At 38.6% G+C, this 22338-nt stretch overlaps 1 protein-coding gene across 1 annotated transcript; it reads right to left on the reverse strand.

The window, feature by feature from the left end:
• Positions 1 to 4937: 4937 nt before the first annotated feature.
• LOC113468013 lies at positions 4938 to 22284 on the reverse strand. The gene is made up of 2 exons (XM_026824621.1): positions 21033 to 22284; positions 4938 to 5203 (listed from the first exon to the last, which is right to left on the reverse strand). The coding sequence occupies exons 1-2, from the start codon at positions 22258 to 22260 to the stop codon at positions 5184 to 5186; spliced, it is 1248 nt and encodes a 415-aa protein (XP_026680422.1). The 5' UTR covers positions 22261 to 22284; the 3' UTR covers positions 4938 to 5183.
• Positions 22285 to 22338: the final 54 nt, after the last annotated feature.

The raw sequence follows: 22338 nt of genomic DNA on the forward strand, positions 1-22338 counted from the left end.
AGAACTGAACGGAGAGTAAAGTGTAAACAATATGGTACTTTTTCTGGTTACCTCATATGAATGTCTTTTGAATCTCTTTGAAACACTCACCCATTGGCCAGGCGATGCGAAGAATCTGGGAATTATTAGGACGTTTAATGGCCCATCTTACCACTGAGAGTTAACACATTGTCAACGGTTTTCTTGAACGTCACCTATTTGATTTACACAGGGCCAGTATTTCTTTAACTCTAGATTAACTGAAAACTCTCTGTGGTAAGATGGGGCATAAGTGTATTGAAAAGTCCTGCATTCTTCATATTCCCTATTTCCCCTCCAGGATTCAGTGGCGATGTATTTCTTTCCAAATGACCCAGTCACCTCCTATAAGTCCTCTAGGATAATTGCTATCTCGGCTGTTGATTTGATCAGCGTCAAGATAACGACTTGCCCAAGATCTTAAGCTTGCCTTTCTGAGCAACAGTCAACTTTAGCCTCGTGGCTTCTTCCATTGTAATATTTCTTACCATCTTTGTGGTTTGATTTTGTAACGTATTAAAATTAGATAATACCCATAGCCATAGAAGATGGTTTTTTTTTTGCCCATGCAGAAAGTATTGAAGGTGATGTAATGGTTTATATGTAGGTTCTTCAATTTCATATTTCAATAGACTTCAAATAGGTTTGAAAAAATCAAATTGTTTTTGAATTCAAACTTCTTTCTTGGTATGCCCAAAGCAGGAGAGGTGATGATGTATTCAAAATTGAATAAAGCGCGATATTCCTTCGTTTTTGGACCATAATTATCATAAATTACATACATGTAAGTGATGATTAGTGTTTTTTGGACATTGTATAGCTACATATTCGCTTCTCAACGGAACATACGCTTACAAATTCGCAAAATACCTATCTCCGATTGAACACACATAGATAGGGAGAGGAAACTTCGAGACGAATCTCTAGCTAATAGCAATAAAAGATATAGAAAATGAGATTAATATTAAGTCAACCCATAATAAAGCTACCATTAAAATTAAATTGATGTCCTGATTGAACTGACGAAGAAAACGACGAAGAAAACGAAAGAAAGATTCCGACCCAAAGGCGGACGGCGGATCTATACCTACACCGTCTTACCGCCTTAACACAAATAAAGAAGGAATAGAGGGGAATGATGGACAGACAGGGCAAATGAGCAAGACGTTCAAATACTTCTGTCCACAACAATCACCCATTGAGCAGCTCTCTTCTGGAATGTATTTCAACTTCAAGTGCCTCCTGAAAGTCCTGAATTTCTTATGTCCTACTCCTCATTACCAAAACTGAATTCAATTAGTTTTTATCAATGTACATGGACTACATGGTGGTGTTAGTGGTGTTTATGGCCGAATGTTTATTCACAGTTCCTGTGCAAGCTCTATCAGCCTTAAGAACAAATATACTTGAAATACTTTCCGAGCTACCAGAGTAAAGATCTGGAATATTCAACGTTACCGCTACCCGACACAGCTTAGTACCAAACACAGGATATCAGGAATGTTAATAAGGGATTAGATCATAATCGGGCCCAAATTAGTAAGCACTGACAAAATAATAGTGTCTGATAAATGAGATGCGACCACCAAGACCCGGAGGTCCCGAGGATCTTTACCACCTTCAATAATAAGGATCTACAAGATACCACAGCGGCTCTTCTGATAACAGGATACAAAGAATGATCCGTAAGAAAAGAACTCAGATCAGATTCTAACCATACACCAAAGTAGAATTTCGGTAATTCGGTGCTCACTTTTAAAATCTTGCACATAAATCTCTGTTCAACTTCAAAGTCATTTTGTTATTTCGAATTTTTCGAGAGAAAAAAGTTTACGTTAGTGTAGGTACGTACCTATTTTTTTTTTTTTTTTTTTTTTAGAAAAAAAAAGTTTTCCTTAGGTGGGTTTTGTGTTTTTCTATACCGCGAACAAACCGCGGATACCGCGAACAAACCGCGGATACCGCGAACAAACCGCGGATACCGCGAACAAACCGCGGATACCGCGAACAAACCGCGGATACCGCGAACAAACCGCGGATACCGCGAACAAACCGCGGATACCGCGAACAAACCGCGGATACCGCGAACAAACCGCGGATACCGCGAACAAACCGCGGATACCGCGAACAAACCGCGGATACCGCGAACAAACCGCGGATACCGCGAACAAACCGCGGATACCGCGAACAAACCGCGGATACCGCGAACAAACCGCGGATACCGCGAACAAACCGCGGATACCGCGAACAAACCGCGGATACCGCGAACAAACCGCGGATACCGCGAACAAACCGCGGATACCGCGAACAAACCGCGGATACCGCGAACAAACCGCGGATACCGCGAACAAACCGCGGATACCGCGAACAAACCGCGGATACCGCGAACAAACCGCGGATACCGCGAACAAACCGCGGATACCGCGAACAAACCGCGGATACCGCGAACAAACCGCGGATACCGCGAACAAACCGCGGATACCGCGAACAAACCGCGGATACCGCGAACAAACCGCGGATACCGCGAACAAACCGCGGATACCGCGAACAAACCGCGGATACCGCGAACAAACCGCGGATACCGCGAACAAACCGCGGATACCGCGAACAAACTGCGGATACCGCGAACAACCGCGGATACCGTGAACAATCCGCGGATACCGCGAACAAACCGCGGATACCGCGAACAAACTGCGGATACCGCGAACAACCGCGGATACCGTGAACAATCCGCGGATACCGCGAACAAACCGCGGATACCGCGAACAAACTGCGGATACCGCGAACAACCGCGGATACCGTGAACAATCCGCGGATACCGCGAACAAACCGCGGATACCGCGAACAAACTGCGGATACCGCGAACAACCGCGGATACCGTGAACAATCCGCGGATACCGCGAACAAACCGCGGATACCGCGAACAATGCGCGAATACCGCGAACAAACCGCGGATACCGCGAGCAAACCGCGAATAGGTGACTTATCACAGAAGAATCGATGAGGACCTTCCGCTTATGAAAATGAAGGGGAAATGAGTAAATTAATTCCGAACTTCAAACCTATGGTCAAAATGTAGGAGAATCCTCCCCTCAACCCCCTACATTTCCCCTGACCCCCTACATGGTTTTTGGTAGTAGGGGGTCAAGGGGAGGTTTCTTCAGACCTAGATTTTTGTCAGAGCTCATTCTCTCTTCTGCTTTCAGACTGGAAGGTTCTCTCTGCTCCCTCTCTCCTCTCTGTGATATCTCCAAATATTTCAACATGATTTTTTTTTTTTTTCCAACAAGAGTTTCCTTTCCATTAGAGTTGATTAGAGTATTTAAGATGACCAAGGAGTCTTTCCTATGTAACTTTTCACGAGAAATCGATCGGTGTACATGTAAGGGTAAACCCAATACACCAATCACCAATGCTAGTCATGGTGTTACATTACCACAGTATTAGAGAACAAACAATGACTGTTACAACATTGATGGTACTAATAGAGATAGGGACTAGGGAGAACATGGGTCACCAATGAAATATTAGACGATTAGAGGAGTTTAGAAATTGGGACAATAAATCAGAAACCAGACTTTGGGAGAGTTTTTTTTTTGCCCATGCAGAAAGTATTGAAGGTGATGTAATGGTTTATATGTAGGTTCTTCAATTTCATATTTCAATAGACTTCAAATAGGTTTGAAAAAATCAAATTGTTTTTGAATTCAAACTTCTTTCTTGGTATGCCCAAAGCAGGAGAGATGATGACGTATATTCAAAATTGAATAAAGCGCGATATTCCTTCGTTTTTGGACCATAATTATCATAAATTACATACATGTAAGTGATGATTAGTGTTTTTTGGACATTGTATAGCTACATATTCGCTTCTCAACGGAACATACGCTTACAAATTCGCAAAATACCTATCTCCGATTGAACACACATAGATAGGTATATACCTATATGTAATATATAAAATTAGGCGTGATGTTAGGAGTCCACACGAGACTTATAGTGTCAGCACACTGATGAGGACTAGAGCGGTCGAAAATAACTTACAGATTGCCATATCCAGTTGGCGTTGCTTACTATACGCCATTTTACTAGATCATTAGTTAAGTTAATAATTAGAAAAAGCTTGCCTAAAAAGGATATTTCTTCACCTCCATAAACAACAATTGCCATTTGCATAACGACTTGCCCAAGATCTTAAGCTTGCCTTTCTGAGCAACACTCAACTTTAGCCTCGTGGCTTCTTCCATTGTAATATTTCTTACCATCTTTGTGGTTTGATTTTGTAACGTATTAAAATTAGATAATACCCATAGCCATAGAAGATGGTTTTTTTTTTTTAAAGAATGGGATATCACTTAATGTTAAAACATCTTTTTCTCCTTCATCAACGCCAATTCTTTAACTTTTGCCAGATATATCGAATCTTTTGGATAAAGGAGCTCACGAAAACACCCAATTTTTCTGCAAATAGTGATTGCTACAGAGGGTAAATGTAGACTGAAGACTCTAAAGAGTGGAAAAGTCCGATATTCTTGACGAAGGTACTGATGCGAGTATAAAGTTAGTACAAACGTAATACACTCGTTTTAGAAGGATAAATATTTTTAATTGGTAGCTCTTACTTTCAAAATAACCGTATTTACATTGTTTTTATAATTAAATAATAATATTAAGCAGGAATGTGTATTAAGCCGAAATGACCTTTTCCGCTATCTGACTTCTCTCATTACACTTTTACTCGAATAGCCAAAGTAACACTTATTCAAGTGACTATCGTACACTGGACTTTACACTCATTGACTAGAATACTAGATTACTAGATCAGTGATGATGTATTCAAAATTGAATAAAGCGCGATATTCCTTCGTTTTTGGACCATAATAATCATAAATTACATACATGTAAGTGATGATTAGTGTGTTTTGGACATTGTATAGCTATATATTCGCTTCTCAACGGAACATACGCTTACAAATTCGCAAAATACCTATCTCCGATTGAACATACATAGATAGGTATGTAATATGTAAAATTAGGCGTGATGTTAGGAGTCCACACGAGACTTATAAGTGTCAGCACACTGATGAGGACTAGAGCGGTCGAAAATAACTTACAGATTGCCATATCCAGTTGGCGTTGCTTACTATACGCCATTTTGTACATCTTTATTCCATTTCGATCTTACCTGAAAGCAGAAAAAGAGGAAATAAATTAGTTTTCACATGTAAATAATGGTGTTGTGTTTGTCTCCCAAAGGTTTTAATTACATAGGTATTGGAGATGTATAGAGAAACTTTGGAGCATCTTACATCGGATCATTGAAGGGGAACTTTACACTGATTAGTAGATTCTATAGCAAAAGACAAGGGTAGGTAGAGACCTCGCTACACAGTAGGTCAAACACAATTTGAATTCGGTCAGTTTTCACATGTAACTAATGGTGTTGTGTTTGTCTCCCAAAGGGTTTTAATTACATAGGTATTGGAGATGTATAGACATAGACAAACGTTGGAGCATCCTTACATCGGATCATTGAAGGGGAATTTTACACTGATTAGTAGATTCTATAGCAAAAGACAAGGGTAGGTAGAGACCTCGCTACACAGTAGGTCAAACACAATTTGAATTCGGTCAAGTATGACTCCGATTGCCCCACCCTGTATTTTCTACAGCATGTTGTTCACAAGCGTTCTTGTAAAGAAATTTAGCACATCTAGCATCACTATTTAATATCTACTAACCGCCCATAAATACAAGATAAACTTTTGATTAAAAAATTTCTCTCGCGATTTCAATATTTATTGCAGCGGGGGTATTTTCGTTGTGAATGCCCTGTTGAGCCAGCGGTCATGTACTGATCCACTAGACAAGAGTACAATGGTTCAATGCGGTGGATATCATAAAGAAATTTAGCACATCTAGCATCACTATTTAATATCTAATAACCGCCCATAAATACAAGATAAATTTTTGATTAAAAAATTTCTCTCGCGATTTCAATATTTATTGCAGCGGAGGTATTTTCGTTGTGAATGCCCTGTTGAGCCAGCGGTCATGTACTGATCCACTAGACAAGAGTACAATGGTTCAATGCGGTGGATATCCAACACGGTAGTTCCAATTGAAATCTTAACGAAACCGCCCCGAGGAGAAATAAATTACTAATTGTTCTGTACACACACAGACAATCGACGGGTTTGTTTAGCAAGTACTAGACATTGTTCACATGCAGATTGCGGACAAAGGTTACACCTTTTAGCGATTTCAATCGAAAAATCCAACTTGGAGCTATAGAACGTTCAGACAATTGACGGGTTTGTTTAGCAAGTAATAGACATTGTTCACATGCAGATTGCGGACAAAGGTTACACCTTTTAGCGATTTCAATCGAAAAATCCAACTTGGAGCTATAGAACGTTTTCTGATGAAGAAGAAATAAGGAAAATATTTGATTTATTCTGACGTCTGACACAATCCCAAAATTCTTATCTTCTCACACAATTCCAAAATTCTCATCTTAAAACACAATCCCGAAACTCTCGAATATTTCCTAAATCTATCCTAGAGCCAGAGATGTCCATGATCTGAATATGGTTGGCCATATTGTTGACATCAGATCCTGAAGCAAGATACATCCAGCTGCAACTAATGTGTTACAACCATGCAGACTCTGCGGTTATGACTCTTAAGGAAAATATTCGATTTATTCTGACTTCTGACACAATCCCAAAATTCTCATCTTCTGATACAATTCCAAAATTCTCATCTTAAAACACAATCTCGAAACTCTCGAATGTTTCCTATGTATATCTATCCTAGAGCCAGAGATGTCCATGATCTGAATATGGTTAGCCATATTGTTGACATCAGATCCTGAAGCAAGATACATCCAGCTGCAACTAATGTGTTACAACCATGCAGACTCTGCGGTTATGACTCCCCAACGTTTATCATCGAACACAATAAAATTAATTCTTACATCAAAAACGTATAAAAAAGGAAAAATTGCAACATGCACGCGACCGAGAGAAAACAATATGGTGGTGAACTCCCCCCAGCGCAATAAATTGTAAACATTGTGTGTTGTTTACACAGACTTGCCGACAAAACTGAAAAAGCAATAAAACGGAATGACTATCATTAAGAATAGTAATGCCAGTGCCAGCCAAGCTATTGTGTCATGGCTTGGAGATGATGGGTGTTAGCGATCCCAGACAAGTGGGTGGATACAGTAGAACGTTTTGATCTAGAATCAATTGATACAACGAGCTTTGTGCAGTAGACCAAATTGATATTAAGAGGAGCTTAAGACTACCATGAAGCTGTGCAAAGAGAGTCACACACAGGAAAGGTTTCCCAAAGACCCTATAGGTCCTATCAACACCAGATTTCGCATTCACCACATGAAGGAGGAACCAAGAATTCTGGACATTAATATGGAATGATAATGAGTACAGCTCTTCTAACCTGGTAATCTGCAAATGAGATTCATCCGAACTCTTAGTTTACAAATCGTTTGTACTTGTGGAACTGGAAATGCCAAAATTCTTCAAAAAAATCAACCGGACACACCTCCGGTCATCAGAGCCACGAAAACACCCTGTACATTGATGCATTAAATTTGATTATACCATTCATATCTCCGTGTATGCCTACGTACACGCTAATGTGAGAACAGCTTGAGACTACCATGAAGCTGCAAAGAGAGTCACACACAGGAAAGGTTTCCCAAAGACCCTATCAGTCCTATCAACACCAGATTTCGCATTCATCACATGAAGGAGGGACCAAGAATTCGGAACATCAATATGGAATGATAATGAGTACAGCTCTTCTACCCTGGTAATCTGCAAATGAGATTCATCCGATCTTCTAGTCTACAAATGGTTTGTACTCGTGGAACTGGAAATGCCAAAATTCTTCAAAAAAATCAACCAGACAAACCTCCGGTCATCACAGAACCACGAAAACACCCTGTACATTGATGCATTAAATTTGATTATACCATTCATATCTCCGTGTATGCCTACGTACACGCTAATGTGAGAAGTGTGTCAGTCTGTCAGGCCACAACGGACTAGGCAAGGTGACTCGAAGAAAAATAAATCAGACCACAATTCAAGCTATTCATAATAGCCAGCAATTGTCTCGGAGAGCTAACGGATGCAATTGGGAACCTCCCAAGTCAGACTTTGGGTCGCTAGCTTGCTAGAGATGAAGGTACAGATAGACAGCTCTTAGAAGTCCTAGGCGGGAAGGAATCAAAAGCACCATAGGAAAAATTGCCCATGAAAAGCAGGAAAAACAGAACGTCAATAGACAAAAACCATCCCCAATGCCTCAGAGGTAGAAGTTTGAACTCATAATTATTCTAAAGGTGGGGGGGGGGGGTTCTCATAATAGCTAGCAATTGTCTCGGAGAGCTAACGGATGCAATTGGGAACCTCCCAAGTCAGACTTTGGGTCTCTAGCTTGCTAGAGATGAAGGTACAAATAGACAGCTCTAGAAGTCCTAGGCGGGAAGGAATCAAAAGCACCAAAAGAAAAATTGCCCATGAAAAGCAGGAAAAACAGAACGTCAATAGAAAAAAACCATGCCCAATGCCTCAGAGGTAGAAGTTTGAACTCATAATTATTGTAAAGGTGGGGGGGTTCGAATCTATAAAAATCAAGAAGTGTTACTTCGAGGTCGACTTGTAAAAGCTTCCCTTAGAGAAATTGATACTTTTTCATTTCAATTCAAAGCATTGGTCTTCCCGCAAAAGTTACGTCACAAATGGACGAGATAAATAGACAAGAAAAGTAATAGAGTAAATCACAGCATCCTTGTGAGAGTACAAAAAGTAAACAAACTGTTTATGCAATCGAGTGGAAAGTATTTTATCACACGGAATGGACGTCTTCCTTTGCGTGCAGAATCTATACTATAGATGAATTCAATCTCATAATGGCAATAGGGAAAACAATCAATGCTTAGCCAACCTAGAACGGCACAGACATATCAACCAAAGACGACATGTCACGTATATTACAAGGAAGCTAAGAAAAAGATAATAAGAAACAAGAATAGTATGTAATAGTGAAGGATAAAACGAAGAACATATTGGTCGGTTTCATAAAATTACGTTAAATTAGATGATCTAGAATTCTAGATCACAATATTGCCTAATGAGGCCCATAACTTATAACTTCTTTCTCAATCACGTTCAGTCGTCATGAAAGCTTCCATTCAATTACCTACTGCTCCAAATAAATGACCAGTAGGTGATCGTCTTTCAAGAGGACATCCAAAAACTGAACTTTCTCATGGAAAAAACTCCACGATTAATGATAAACTTGTCTTTCGTGGTAACAATGGTATATTGTATACTATGTTCTGGTATGCAGTAAGAATATTCATGTCCAATAAATTGTCCACGAACCTCTTCCCCATTGGACACGTGTATTTCTGTGCAATGTTTTGCTACCCGTCTACTGCCAAAGTTACCTACATATCTATTAGTAGTATACTACCTACAAATCAAAGATGCTTTCAAAACAGCAGCAGCTTTCATATCTTGGTCTGTGTTGCAGCTTGTTATTCATCAGTCTGACGGTTTATGAGGGAAAGAGATAATTTACCAATCATTTATTAATTATTAATTGAGTTTACAATTTAATTTAATAAAAAGCTACATAAACTGAACCCCTCCTTAGTTATTTGTTCGCATTGAAATTTTGAATACCTCGCGCACATTTGTGTCGAACTGATTGGAAACAAGATCATACATAACGACCAGAATGAGGACTCATTGATCACTTGGTTCAGGAAGATCAATTTTGATCATTTAACTTGTTGAATAACAAACAAATTTCGTTTTGATTTTATTTAACGAGTGTATGTGTGTCAGTCTTTAAACATGCACTATCTAATTTAGAACGTGAAATGTTTAATGTTTTATTGATGGACTGGATGTTTGACTCCCAAGATTTCGATCTAGGGTATGGAGTATGTTTGGTTACTCATTTATTTGACTGTCAATTTAGATATAGGTATTAGATACTTTAGAATCTATGATGCTTCAAAATTTGGGCATACAAGTACTTACAAAGTTATACTAAACATACTTATTAATCGATATTTGTTTTGTAGATAACCCCATGGCATGGATTGATATTAAAGAATGGGATATCACTTAATGTTAAAACATCTTTTTCTCCTTCATCAACGCCAATTCTTTAACTTTTGCCAGATATCATGTTTAATGTTTTATTGATGGACTGGATGTTTGACTCCCAAGATTTCGATCTTGGGTATGGAGTATGTTTGGGTACTCATTTATTTGACTGTCAATTTAGGTATAGGTATTAGATACTTTAGAATCTATGATGCTTCAAAATTTGGGCATAAAGTACTTACAAAGTTATACTAAACATACTTATTAATCGATATTTGTTTTGTAGATAACCCCATGGCATGGATTGATATTAAAGAATGGGGTGACCAGAGTCTGAGATCGAGAACTGAACGGAGAGTAAAGTGTAAACGATATGGTACTTTTTCATGTTACCTCATAGAATTTCTCACGAAACCCTTTGAAACACTCCCCCATTGGTCAGGCAACGTACAAATCTCGAGGATTCGACTTTAGGATTCGCAAAAACACCGAAACGTTTCGGTGTTTCTGAGAAGACCAGTTTCCCTCATATTCCCCAGTTTTTATCCCCATATCAATATTAATATTAATGCTGAAAACTGTGAACATTGTTTTCTCCCCCTCATATTCCCTCTTTTCCTCCCTGGATTCAATGGCGATGCTGCACCCTATTTATTTCCAAATGACCCAGTCACCTCCTATAAGTCCTCTAGGATAATTGCTATCTCGGCTGTTGATTTGATCAGCGTCAAGATAACGACTTTAGTCAAACAGATAAAAACTTGAACTTATCAATGAACCAACTCTAAAACAAAAGCTAATCTCAACCAATGGCATAATTTGAAGTTGGAAATAAATTTAAAAATCATAAAAATTATGTGATCGCTCTAGGATAGATCGTGCAATAATTTGCAACTGCTTATGCGTTGCAGTAGTAGTTCTGTTATATCTTGCCTGGAATAACAAATGAAGACTGAAGACTCTGAAGAGTGGAAAAGTCCGATATTCTTGACGAAGGTACTGATGCGAGTATAAAGTTAGTACAAACGTAATACACTCGTTTTAGAAGGATAAATATTTTTAATTGGTAGCTCTTACTTTCAAAATAACCGTATTTACATTGTTTTTATAATTAAATAATAATATTAAGCAGGAATGTGTATTAAGCCGAAATGACCTTTTCCGCTATCTGACTTCTCTCATTACACTTTTACTCGAATAGCCAAAGTAACACTTATTCAAGTGACTATCGTACACTGGACTTTACACTCATTGACTAGAATACTAGATCATTAGTTAAGTTAATAATTAGAAAAAGCTTGCCTAAAAAGGATATTTCTTCACCTCCATAAACAACAATTGCCATTTGCAATAGTCAAACAGATAAAAACTTGAACTTATCAATGAACCAACTCTAAAACAAAAGCTAATCTCAACCAATGGCATAATTTGAAGTTGGAAATAAATTTAAAAATCATAAAAATTATGTGATCGCTCTAGGATAGATCGTGCAATAATTTGCAACTGCTTATGCGTTGCAGTAGTAGTTCTGTTATATCTTGCCTGGAATAAATAAAGAACCCAGCATGATTAATTGCAATTTAATGTAATAAGCATATTTTTTTAATCCTCTTGGATCTGAATGTTGTTTACATTCTGCAACGCGTTTTATAACCATTACGTCTCCAATGTAAGCAAGGGATAACCTGGAGGAAGAGATATAGCTAATGAGCTACGAACCTCAACACCTGAGAATACTTTGTACAACTTTGAATACTCAAATTGGAGGAGGTTATCTTCAAAAGACATTTGTTTAGCTCTCGGTGTTTTCTTAGGAGGTATGAGTTTTCCTAATGGCTTACCTTATTTTCTATTTGACTAAGGGTTCTTAGATGGGGATTATTATTTACACCGACTCGAGTTTCGCCTCACTCGTAGGCTTTTTCAAGATGACTGAGGTTGGTTTGTTGTTGTTTGCGTATGTGTTGGGCGTGCATTGTGATCTTGAATCAGCTGTAGCATAGACAGAGCAACACAGTAGCATAGACATAGAAAATAAGGTAAGCCATTATCTAATTTGGGTGTCTGATATGAATCTAATTAATAATAATTCCCCATGAGTTTTCCTTTCGGAATACTTCAGGATACCCCAGAAATGTTGTGTTCAGGTGCTCAACTGCTCAGTGCCTTCGTTTTGTACCAAAGTTTTTATCAAGGGCAGTTATTAATTGCAATTTAATGCAATAAGCATATTTTTTTAATCCTCTTGGATCTGAATGTTGTACTGTTGTAGTTCAGTTCAGTTTAGTCAAGATTCAAACTGAACTGTGTCTCTCGGTCTCTCTCTTTTTTTTTTTTTTTTTTTTTTTTTTAAAGGTTTTGAAAGAGGGAACTTTAATGCTATGGTCTTATCGTCCGAAATCGAAGAGAGAAGGAAGACAGGATAGGAAAAAGCCAGCCGTTCCGAGAACGAACATTATCCCATCAGGATAAAATCCGCCCGGGCGGGAAATCGAACCTGCGGCCTTCTCGGTTTCCTTGATCTCTGGTTTGTGACTGGAATTTGACCAACCCGTCTTGTGCATTATTCTCAAATAATAAATAGTCAGATTACCGCTCATGACTCATTTTGTTTGTCTATTCATATTCCAACGCGGCGCGCGCTTTTGTCTCTTCTAACTGTATCATAATATTCTTTGCGAGTGGATGTGTTTGGAATAAATTGAAGCTGACAAGTGGAATATGAGTAGTCATTGCCGATGAAATCATGACAGAGTGGGTACTTGTAATTATTATATCTAGCTATTCCAGAGTCCACATGACATACTTGTGGATATGCAGGGGTGCTACCTGCTTCTAGGTTATTGTTTACATACAAGGTGGAAGGAGAGTTGACGATTTTGCTGGACTTAGGATTGGTTGAGTGATAAGTTGATAACAGCCTCGACACTGGTATACAAGACATGCTAGTAGAGAAGAATTACGGGATTTCTAAATATGTTCTCTTTTTTTCATACTGAAAGGGATTCTACATAATTTTGCCTAGCTAGATGGCTAGCGGGCCTAGCGGCTACCGGTTTTGAAAACCTACTCCAGAGAAAGCCAAAAGTGCTTGAGCTCTAGGAATTAAAGTTGTTGATGATCAAATTAAAGACATTGTAAGCGCTATTATTACCTAGTGGTTAAGCTAAAGTCATTAATCAAGAAAAAAGCACTCTTGAATTAATTAGTAAAAAAAAATCTGGAACAACAGAAGAACAATTCCAGCAACAAATTTCCAGCTTTAAAGATCTACATAAATTACCAAGAAAACCATGAATGTTCAGGACATGATAGTAAAAATAGAAACACTGTGACCTAAATTACAAACCCAACAGTTGTTGAGTTCAAACTTGTAACAGTTACCATGAAGGTATATGGTGAATATTATCAAACCTAATTTGCAACCGCTCGTATGATAATGGACATCAATGAACAATATACTTCCAAGCAGGAAGTTCTAGCAGATAGGTTAGCAAGTAACACATCCAATCAGAGAACCACTAAACAGTGAAACCTTACCAGCTTTACTCAGTAACGTTACAAAACACGATAATTTCCGTCCATTACAATGGACAAGATCTGGTGGTTAGAACGTGTGGGTTTCTTTATTGTAGACTTCCAATGGACCAGCAACAACTCCTTGCCTTGGATCATAACAGCCAAGTGTGTGGGATCCAATTCCAATAGAGTGCAGAGGCTCATTTCACTTTTTAATGGACAAAATCACATAAAAAAAAACCACCATTGTGCAGGATCACAGTCTGAATAGACTGAAAAAGAGCCAGCAGCTTTGTGACGTTGAACAAACCAGTTCCTTGACAGAACGCCAAAGTTAAACGATGTTGAGCGCGGTTAGGAAATTGAAGTTAACTTTATGAGAAACTAGCTGAATTCCGTCGCTTCGCTCCGGAATCCCGCTAGTTCATCCCGAGGCATGGCCAAACTTGTGGAAAAGGCATGGCCGAACTTGTAGTTATCAAACTAAAAACATAAACGAAACTCAAATATTAGGCGAGCGAGGAAAAGTTTTCTATCCCGCAGTCTCTGCACTCTGTGTATTTCTTATGGAGATTTCAGCGATCAAAAATTGATCATATCTCAGGATCGGTGTAGATTTTCGCAAAATCCTTTCTTATTGCACACCTAGACCATAAAAAGAATATTCCTACCAAATTTCAGCTTTCTAGGTGGTGTGGTTCTCGAGATAGAGCGATCAGTGTGTGAAATGTGAAATGTGAACTGTGAATGAGTGAATGGATCTTGTTCTTATAATATAAGACTAGCTGAATTCCGTCGCTTCGCTCCGGAAGCCCGCTAGTTCATCCCGAGGCATGGCCAAACTTCTGGAAAAGGCATGGCCGAACTTGTATTTATCAAACTAAAAACATAAACGAAACTCAAAAAGTTGGTCGAGAGCGGAACATTTCTCTCCCGCAGTCTCTGCACTCTGTGTATTTCTTATGGAGATTTCAGCGATCAAAAATTGATCATATACTACTACAAGTTAAAAACCGTGCTAAGAAGACTCATAAAACAAATTGCTGATAACGAATCTTCAAATATTCTGAAGCTGAGTTCAAGTGAAAGGGTTTAAGAAGCTTCTCCTCTCAGCGAAGGAATTCCATGGAAGGTTTGCAAGGATGATTAGAGGAAGAGAAAGGTGACTTGCGGAGAGTCAACTACTTTATCGAAATAACGGGAGACGGGTAAATGATGCGATGGAAATTAGCACTCATCATAACCACGTATTGTGTTCACAGGGAGATAATTTTAGAAAAACGTCTGAATCACAATTTCTACGATTTATTGACAAGGTCACGTTCCCAGAGCTTACAAAACGGGAAACAGTGATTTATAGGCATTTCAGACAAGAAAAGAACCCCCAATCACATGAAAAATAATAGAAAGTAATAAGGTTCCCTTATTATTAAAAGTGACAGAGTTCACAATTCCTAATCGCCTAATCCACATTGGATAATTCATCTGATGAACTATTCCCCCCCACACAGACAATCTGTCTCAAACTGACAGTCTAAATATGGCACTCCACACCATTGCGTCATCGGAAAATCACACAATATGCACAAGATATACAGATTAACAGCGCTCAAGCTATTCTGTTACATAAAATACACCTACCTCAATAAAGAAGTATAATTTATACACCCAAGAGGAGAGGTTCGAATCTGTTCCAAGATCACAATGTATTCCAACTCGACTGTCTCTGACTAGTTTCATCTTTGAACCTTGCCTAGTGTCAACCATATACGAAGCAGCCGATATCTGCATAAGATAGGCGATGAGCTCACTGAACTCATAAACCAGACGCTTAATCTCCAGTATATCCTTTCAGTATTCCACTTCTCCCTCCACGAATGGTATCAAATGACGCTATTATTCCACGGATGCTGGGGCTCTCATTCTTTTCGTTCGGTATTTATTGATCCCTTTCCTTATTAGAAGTGTAAGTGTCATTAAGTTGAGAATTGTCTGCTCAGTAAATTGTTCACAGAGAGGACAGGCAAGGTCAGCAGATTCTTCTCGAAGACCCAAGTTCAATGAGTTGGATGGTGCATCTTGTTGGTCATATTTAGCAAGGTGTGAGAATTTTTTCCAACAAGATTAGAGCCGGAGATCATTCGACCTTAAAGTGGACATCTGTCTGTAAGCATACAATTTGTTTGCAGCTTAAATATACATGATTAGGTAGGTTGTTTATTTGCACTACTTTTTCCGAATGTTGTTGGGATTGGCGGTCTATAGAATAAGCATGTTAGAAAAGCGAAATATATAAAAGCAAAAAAAAAATATATATTCTGTTGGACAATTTGTTCTGCTGTAGAAATGTAATGTCCCAAAATGAATAGATCCCAAGTCACACTCCGCCATGTTCCAAAGCAAATAGAGGTTACATCACTTCCTTCTTCCACAACGTACTGTCTGACCTCTGACCTGAATAGATTGAGGGGGAAACGGGACAACGGGACAATACAAACTATTCCAGACAAAAAAATAATAATAATAATAATAAAAAATAAATATGGGGCAGCTGAATACGCTGAATAGACAGAAAGGCGACACAATAAATCATTGACATAGACAGGGATTGTCATCAATTGGTTGAATCCAATGGAAGATGGTGATCTTTAGTTTTGAACAATAGGGACAGACACCTTTTGATGAGATTGAAAAGATGATGTATACAGAACAGCTTATTCAAGATACCAACAGATGTTCTCAAGACACAAGAATCTGAAAGGCGACACAATAAATCATTGACATGGACAGGGATTGTCATCAATTGGTTGAATCCAATGGAAGATGGTGATCTTTAGTTTTGAACAATGGGGGCAGACACCTTTTGATGAGATTGAAAAGATGATGTATACAGAACAGCTTATTCAAGATACCAACAGATGTTCTCAAGACACAAGAATCTTCTACAACGTTAGAGCCGGAGATCATTCGACCTTAAAGTGGACATCTGTCTGTAAGCATACAATTTGTTTGCAGCTTAAATACATGATTAGGTAGGTTGTTTATTTGCACTACCTTTTCCGAATGTTGTTGGGATTGGCGGTCTATAGAATAAGCATGTTAGAAAAGCGAAATATATAAAAGCAAAAAAAAATATATATTCCATTGGACAATTTGTTCTGCTGTAGAAATTTATCCCAAAATGAATAGATCCCAAGTCACACTCCGCCATGTTCCAAAGCAAATAGAGGTTACATCACTTCCTTCTTCCACAACGTACTGTCTGACCTCTGACCTGAATAGATTGAGGGGGAAACAGGACAACGGGACAATACAAACTATTCCAGACAAAAAATATAAATATGGGGCAGCTGAATACGCTGAATAGACAAAAAGGCGACACAATAAATCATTGACATAGACAGGGATTGTCATCAATTGGTTGAATCCATTGGAAGATGGTGATCTTTAGTTTTGAACAATAGGGGCAGACACCTTTTGATGAGATTGAAAAGATGAATAATATGATGTATACAGAACAGCTTATTCAAGATACCAACAGATGTTCTCAAGACACAAGAATCTCGCGCTCACAGAGAACAATTTAGGGGTCGTTTTGTAATAAAGTTGTTTTTGGTACTCATTCTGAGTTCCTTTTGTATTCTGACTTCTCGAGTAATATTCATAGAGAAGCGTACATACGTGACATAGTAGACGAAGAAACCCCGTTATGGTGAACTTTCTGGTAACCATTCCAGAATGCTAGTCATTCAAAAGGCTCTCTGGTTATTTCACTCCCAGAGAAGAGTGTACACTCAGTTACAATACTGACATATCTGTGGACGAAGAAATTAATGTCCCCCGTTGTTTTACGTAATACACGACGCAAGGACATTTTGAAAACCAAACATATCCAAACCAAGTTCTGAAACTCCCGAAGAAATGTTCGCTTACTGGTCGTGGACTCTTATTTCACAGAAAAGAGTACAGAGTGTACATTCAGTTACAATACTGAATTACTGACATATCTGTGGACGAAGAAATTAATGTCCCCCGTTGTTTTACATAATACACGACGCAAGGACATTTTGAAAACCAAACATATCCAAACCAAGTTCTGAAACTCCCGAAGAAATGTTCGCTTACTGGTCGTGAACGAAGAAATTAATGTCCCCCGTTGTTTTACATAATACACGATGCAAGGACATTTTGAAAACCAAACATATCCAAACCAAGTTCTGAAACTCCCGAAGAAATGTTCGTTTACTGGTCGTGAACCAAGAACCACGCTTGTGTGACTTGCAGCTTGGGTAAGGTCAATGTTGAGGAGAAGGTTAGAAGAAATGCATTACAATATACGGGGTCAACCGGCAAGCTACTGACTTTGGGGAAAAGTCATATCCTATGTTACCTCGAATCTTTAGTCTCAACTTACCTTTCTGTTTGTCAACGTGTGTAAGATTCGCATTATGTCCGCTAGCACACATAAGATATGCGTATAGTAAGGTGCAAGAGGCCTTTCGAACACAAAAGACGAAAAAGGTACAGTAATAGCTTAAGAGGTATAAAGGAATAGTATTTCCACAAGTCCCTAAAGGATTTGGTGCATCTTAGATTACAAAAAATTACTGAATGTGAAAATAGATTTTTACGTGAAAACAGATTGCCTAGTTTCGTCTGCAAGTCGGATACAGCCGTCGCACGTCGCCGTTGTAAATGCCTACCACCTTCACACTGATAAAGACAGTCCAAAAGATCACCAAAGTACGACAGAAACACCAAAAAATCACCCAAGTAATACAGAAACAAAAAAAATATGCCCAAATCCTACAGAAACATAAAAAAAGACTCCCCAGTCCTACAGAGTGACCCTGTACGCATGCTCTAAGCACAAAAGATGTTCAGCACAGAGAGTTCTGCATTGTCTTTTTTACTTTTTTCAGCGTCTGGTTTACAAATAATAATATGAATGTTTTTACATAAAAAAAAAGCCAACAACAAGAAGATCATGCGCATGGTATGTTCCGAGTATGTACACCATGTATGTACTGGAACTTCATATGCCAATATACAGGGTGGCAACGATGGCAACGAGACCCCCCTCGAGATTGTATATTCGAGAGAACTTTTGATAGGGAACGAATTTCATCAGGGGAGAAAGGGATAGGGTAAGATATCGTAACAACGCGGTAACAGAAAAGGCCTTGTTTTAATTAGAGGGTAATAAACTTTTAACTTTGCGCTTGGAATGGTTACTAAGTTGATATCAGAATGGGTAACCATCTGAGCCATCGCGTGCGCCTGGGCGAGGTTAAAGTCAGGACGCAGGTAGCTTCTTACCAAACGGGGGGTACAACGCCGTCACTAAAAACGTCACGGTATAACTGCGAAGATTTTTTAGTGCGAGTGGTTTTACGTTCAATTCGGCAACAAGCGACGCGCCTTCTCACGTTAACCTCACCCAGTCTGAGTGGAGCCGTGAAAAGCTTGCAGCAAGCGATTGCCCAGATAGTCTACCATTCGGATAACGTTGATTAACCTCAGAGATCCACTGGGAACTAATGTGCTAAAAGTGCTATCGCCGCTGTCTGACGTAACTGAGGACATCCAAACCCTATACATACCATGTAATTTCCTCACTTCTACTCCTGCTGCGATAGAGTCAACATCTATCTTGGTCTGAAGATGATGTCCTGAGTGACATCGAAAGCTCACCAATTTAAAACATCTTAATCGAAATTGTCTTGATAAGAATAATTTATTTATTTTTTATCTGATTTTAATTTTTTAAATATTTCTTACTTACGATTATTAAAAACAATTTTATTTCCTATACATACTCCTATAGTCGTCAGACATTCCTCTCCCAAACGCCGAAAGTCCTCCACAATACACCCTGTAGATGCAGATACATATTACAAGGCAGAATATGTGCAAATGGTCATACCAGGTAAAGGTTCAACATTGCATATATGCACAAATGTACGCATGTATTGAGATCCTCCCGAGCTACAACTTGCACCAGGTCACCTGGTTTTTGAAGCTAGTAGAACTTTAGAGCTTAGGAGCGTCCTTTCGTGGATTAGTTGGATTAAGGATAACATTATAAATCTTACGAGATAACCTATATCTAAAATATTTCTAGGTATACCTGTTAATGACTAATTCTACAAGTAAACGAGAGTATGTTTACAAGCCATTTCTGCATGCATCTTCCGTGAAATTTCGTAACATAGGTATGTAAAACAGAGTAGCATTTTATTAACAATTCTCATGATTTTCAATTTTTTATTTAACACAAAGATAATAAAATATAAAAAAATATAGCGAAATTATTTTTTAATTTGATAACATTATAAATCTTACGAGATAACCTATATCTAAAATATTTCTAGGTATACCTGTTAATGACTAATTCTACAAGTAAACGAGAGTATGTTTACAAGCCATTTCTCATGCATCTTCCGTGAAATTTCGTAACATATGTAAAACAGAGTAGCATTTTAAAAAACGCTTCAATTACGAGGGTTGAGTACAAAATCTGATAAAAAAGAAAAAAAAATAAAAGCTCGGATAAAGCAAAGGCTAGAGTTATGCAAGGTTTACTGAAGTAATCAAAAGCACTAGAGGAAAATTCGCATTATCACTTTAACCCATCAGTGTTAGCTTGAGAGCTCATTGAATACCGTCCTTCCAAATGGTACGAGGACATGGGAGGGCAAAGAGGGAAAAAAATAACGAAAGTAGATTTTAATGGAATTCTACTTCAAATTATCATAGAAATAACCTTTCTAGCTTTCTACTCCTACATGATATTTCACGAGTAGATTCGTATAGGGTTAATCCATCTTTTGGGGCTGTGTGACCCTACACCTAAGCCTCAGAAATATATTAACCAAGTACGCCCATCATGGGAATCGTGAATCGTCTTGACATCAGCCTTGGACACCCAGACGAAAAAGTGTAAAAAAAGGGGTAATTGAAAATGTAGATAAAGAAACAGACGAGGAGAGATCAGGATGGAAGTGTACACAAGTAATGTTTTTATCAAACAGTATGGAAACAAGAGGAATAGTAGCGCTTATGAAAACAATGCAAGATAAACTAATAGAACAAATAGACACTCAAGTAGAAGATGCATTAGCAGACTTTCGTCCGGATGAATGCATTAAGGCCCTAGGTATTACACCGAGGCAACATTAAACATGCTGCAGAGAAACATTGAAGCATGCTACAAAACCATATCAATCCAATGCAAAATCGTTGACGAGCTGAGGGAGGGAAAGAGAGAGCTCACCTCGGAGAGATAATAAATAATGCAACTAATAGAATTGTTAAGTAGGAGGTAACAACACTCACCTGGTTTCTTCAACAATCTTCTATTCTTAATTAAAGTTGACGGTGCTCGGTGGATGTTGGGTTTGGCAAGGACTTTCAAGTTCCTCCTTTGTGACTTTTTCCTTTTCACTGCTTTCCGCCTTACATAATCCTCGTCATCACTGGATTTGTAAGAACTGGATAGCTCGGATATAGATTCATACAGATCCTCCTCATCCGATAGTTCATCATCATCATCATCTTTAGGTTTAATATCCACTTGGTTGTCGTCAGGAATGAGTTGGAAATCCTTGGGACAGCTATAGTCTCGTATTTCCTGAACCGCTAGTCTTCGCTTGACCGTGTTCGTATTGGTAAAGATTGTTTTCCGTTTTTCCGGAGGCACAAATATCATAGGATCAAGTTTTAAACTTTTCAAAGAGCGAGGCGTTCTTCCCACGACCACTTGGTATAAATCACTACTATATCTTTTCTTATTGGCACTACACAGAAATCGCCTATTTTCCCGGTCGCGCATATACACATTCTTACGAAATATTCCTACGGGTTTCACTTCGGATAATCGCGGTATCGATATTGATAACGAAAAGCCCGAATCTTTACTACACGATAATTCTTTATTTACAACACGTTCTACTGGTTTAATATTATGGCATCTTTCTTTTAAAGCACTTTCTAACGAATGGTGAACTCTTCTCCCATTAGGATTAAGTTCTACTGAGGAGGAGGACGGCCTGGGAAGTTCCAGACTTCGTGGTGCAAGAGGCGCATCCATCCATATTCTTCCTAAACTAATACTAATGGCGGAATCAGTCCTGGTTAAATCCTCGACGGACTTTTTCCTAAACTTTTGAGCTGCTTCCGCTTTTAACTGTTTTTCTTTCTCCTTACAATCTTCATTGATACTTTTGATCCATTGTTCATAGTCTATGACTGGTGGATCACTTTTGATAGAATCCGACGTATTGGATTTATTTGTACTATGATTATAACTGTTGTTAGACCTATGTGTGGTGTCTTTTGGTTTAGAGACAACAATTTCTTCTTCGATCACAGGTGGAGGAGCTTGGGGCACAGCTTTGCGTTTCGGACTGAGAGGATTTCGACCTTTGTTCCCACGCTCCAGATAATTCTTTCGTATCGAAATCCGCTTGAACGAATCACTCCGTTTAAAGGACGGCTCATTTCTGTCTTTCGACCGTTTCCCTCCCATCAACCGAAAAAGACTTTCGAAAATAATTGGTTTCATTTTAGATGAATCACTTTATCTCACTTCTAAACATAAAAACACTAATGATAATTTATTTTAATTAATTATTTATCCACT

The sequence above is a fragment of the Diaphorina citri genome, unplaced genomic scaffold, assembly GCF_000475195.1.
Source record: "Diaphorina citri unplaced genomic scaffold, Diaci psyllid genome assembly version 1.1 scaffold622, whole genome shotgun sequence".
NCBI lineage: Eukaryota > Metazoa > Arthropoda > Insecta > Hemiptera > Psyllidae > Diaphorina > Diaphorina citri.

What these genes read in the sequence shown, in the direction of transcription:
- LOC113468013 (XM_026824621.1), bottom strand. Translation starts at nt 22,260, where the DNA reads ATGAAACCAATTATTTTCGAAAGTCTTTTTCGGTTGATGGGAGGGAAA. An exon ending in AAGATTGTTGAAGAAACCAG is followed by an intron (nt 5,204 to 21,032) that starts GTGAGTGTTGTT and finishes TTCTGCTTTCAG; the next exon opens with GTAAGATCGAAATGGAATAA.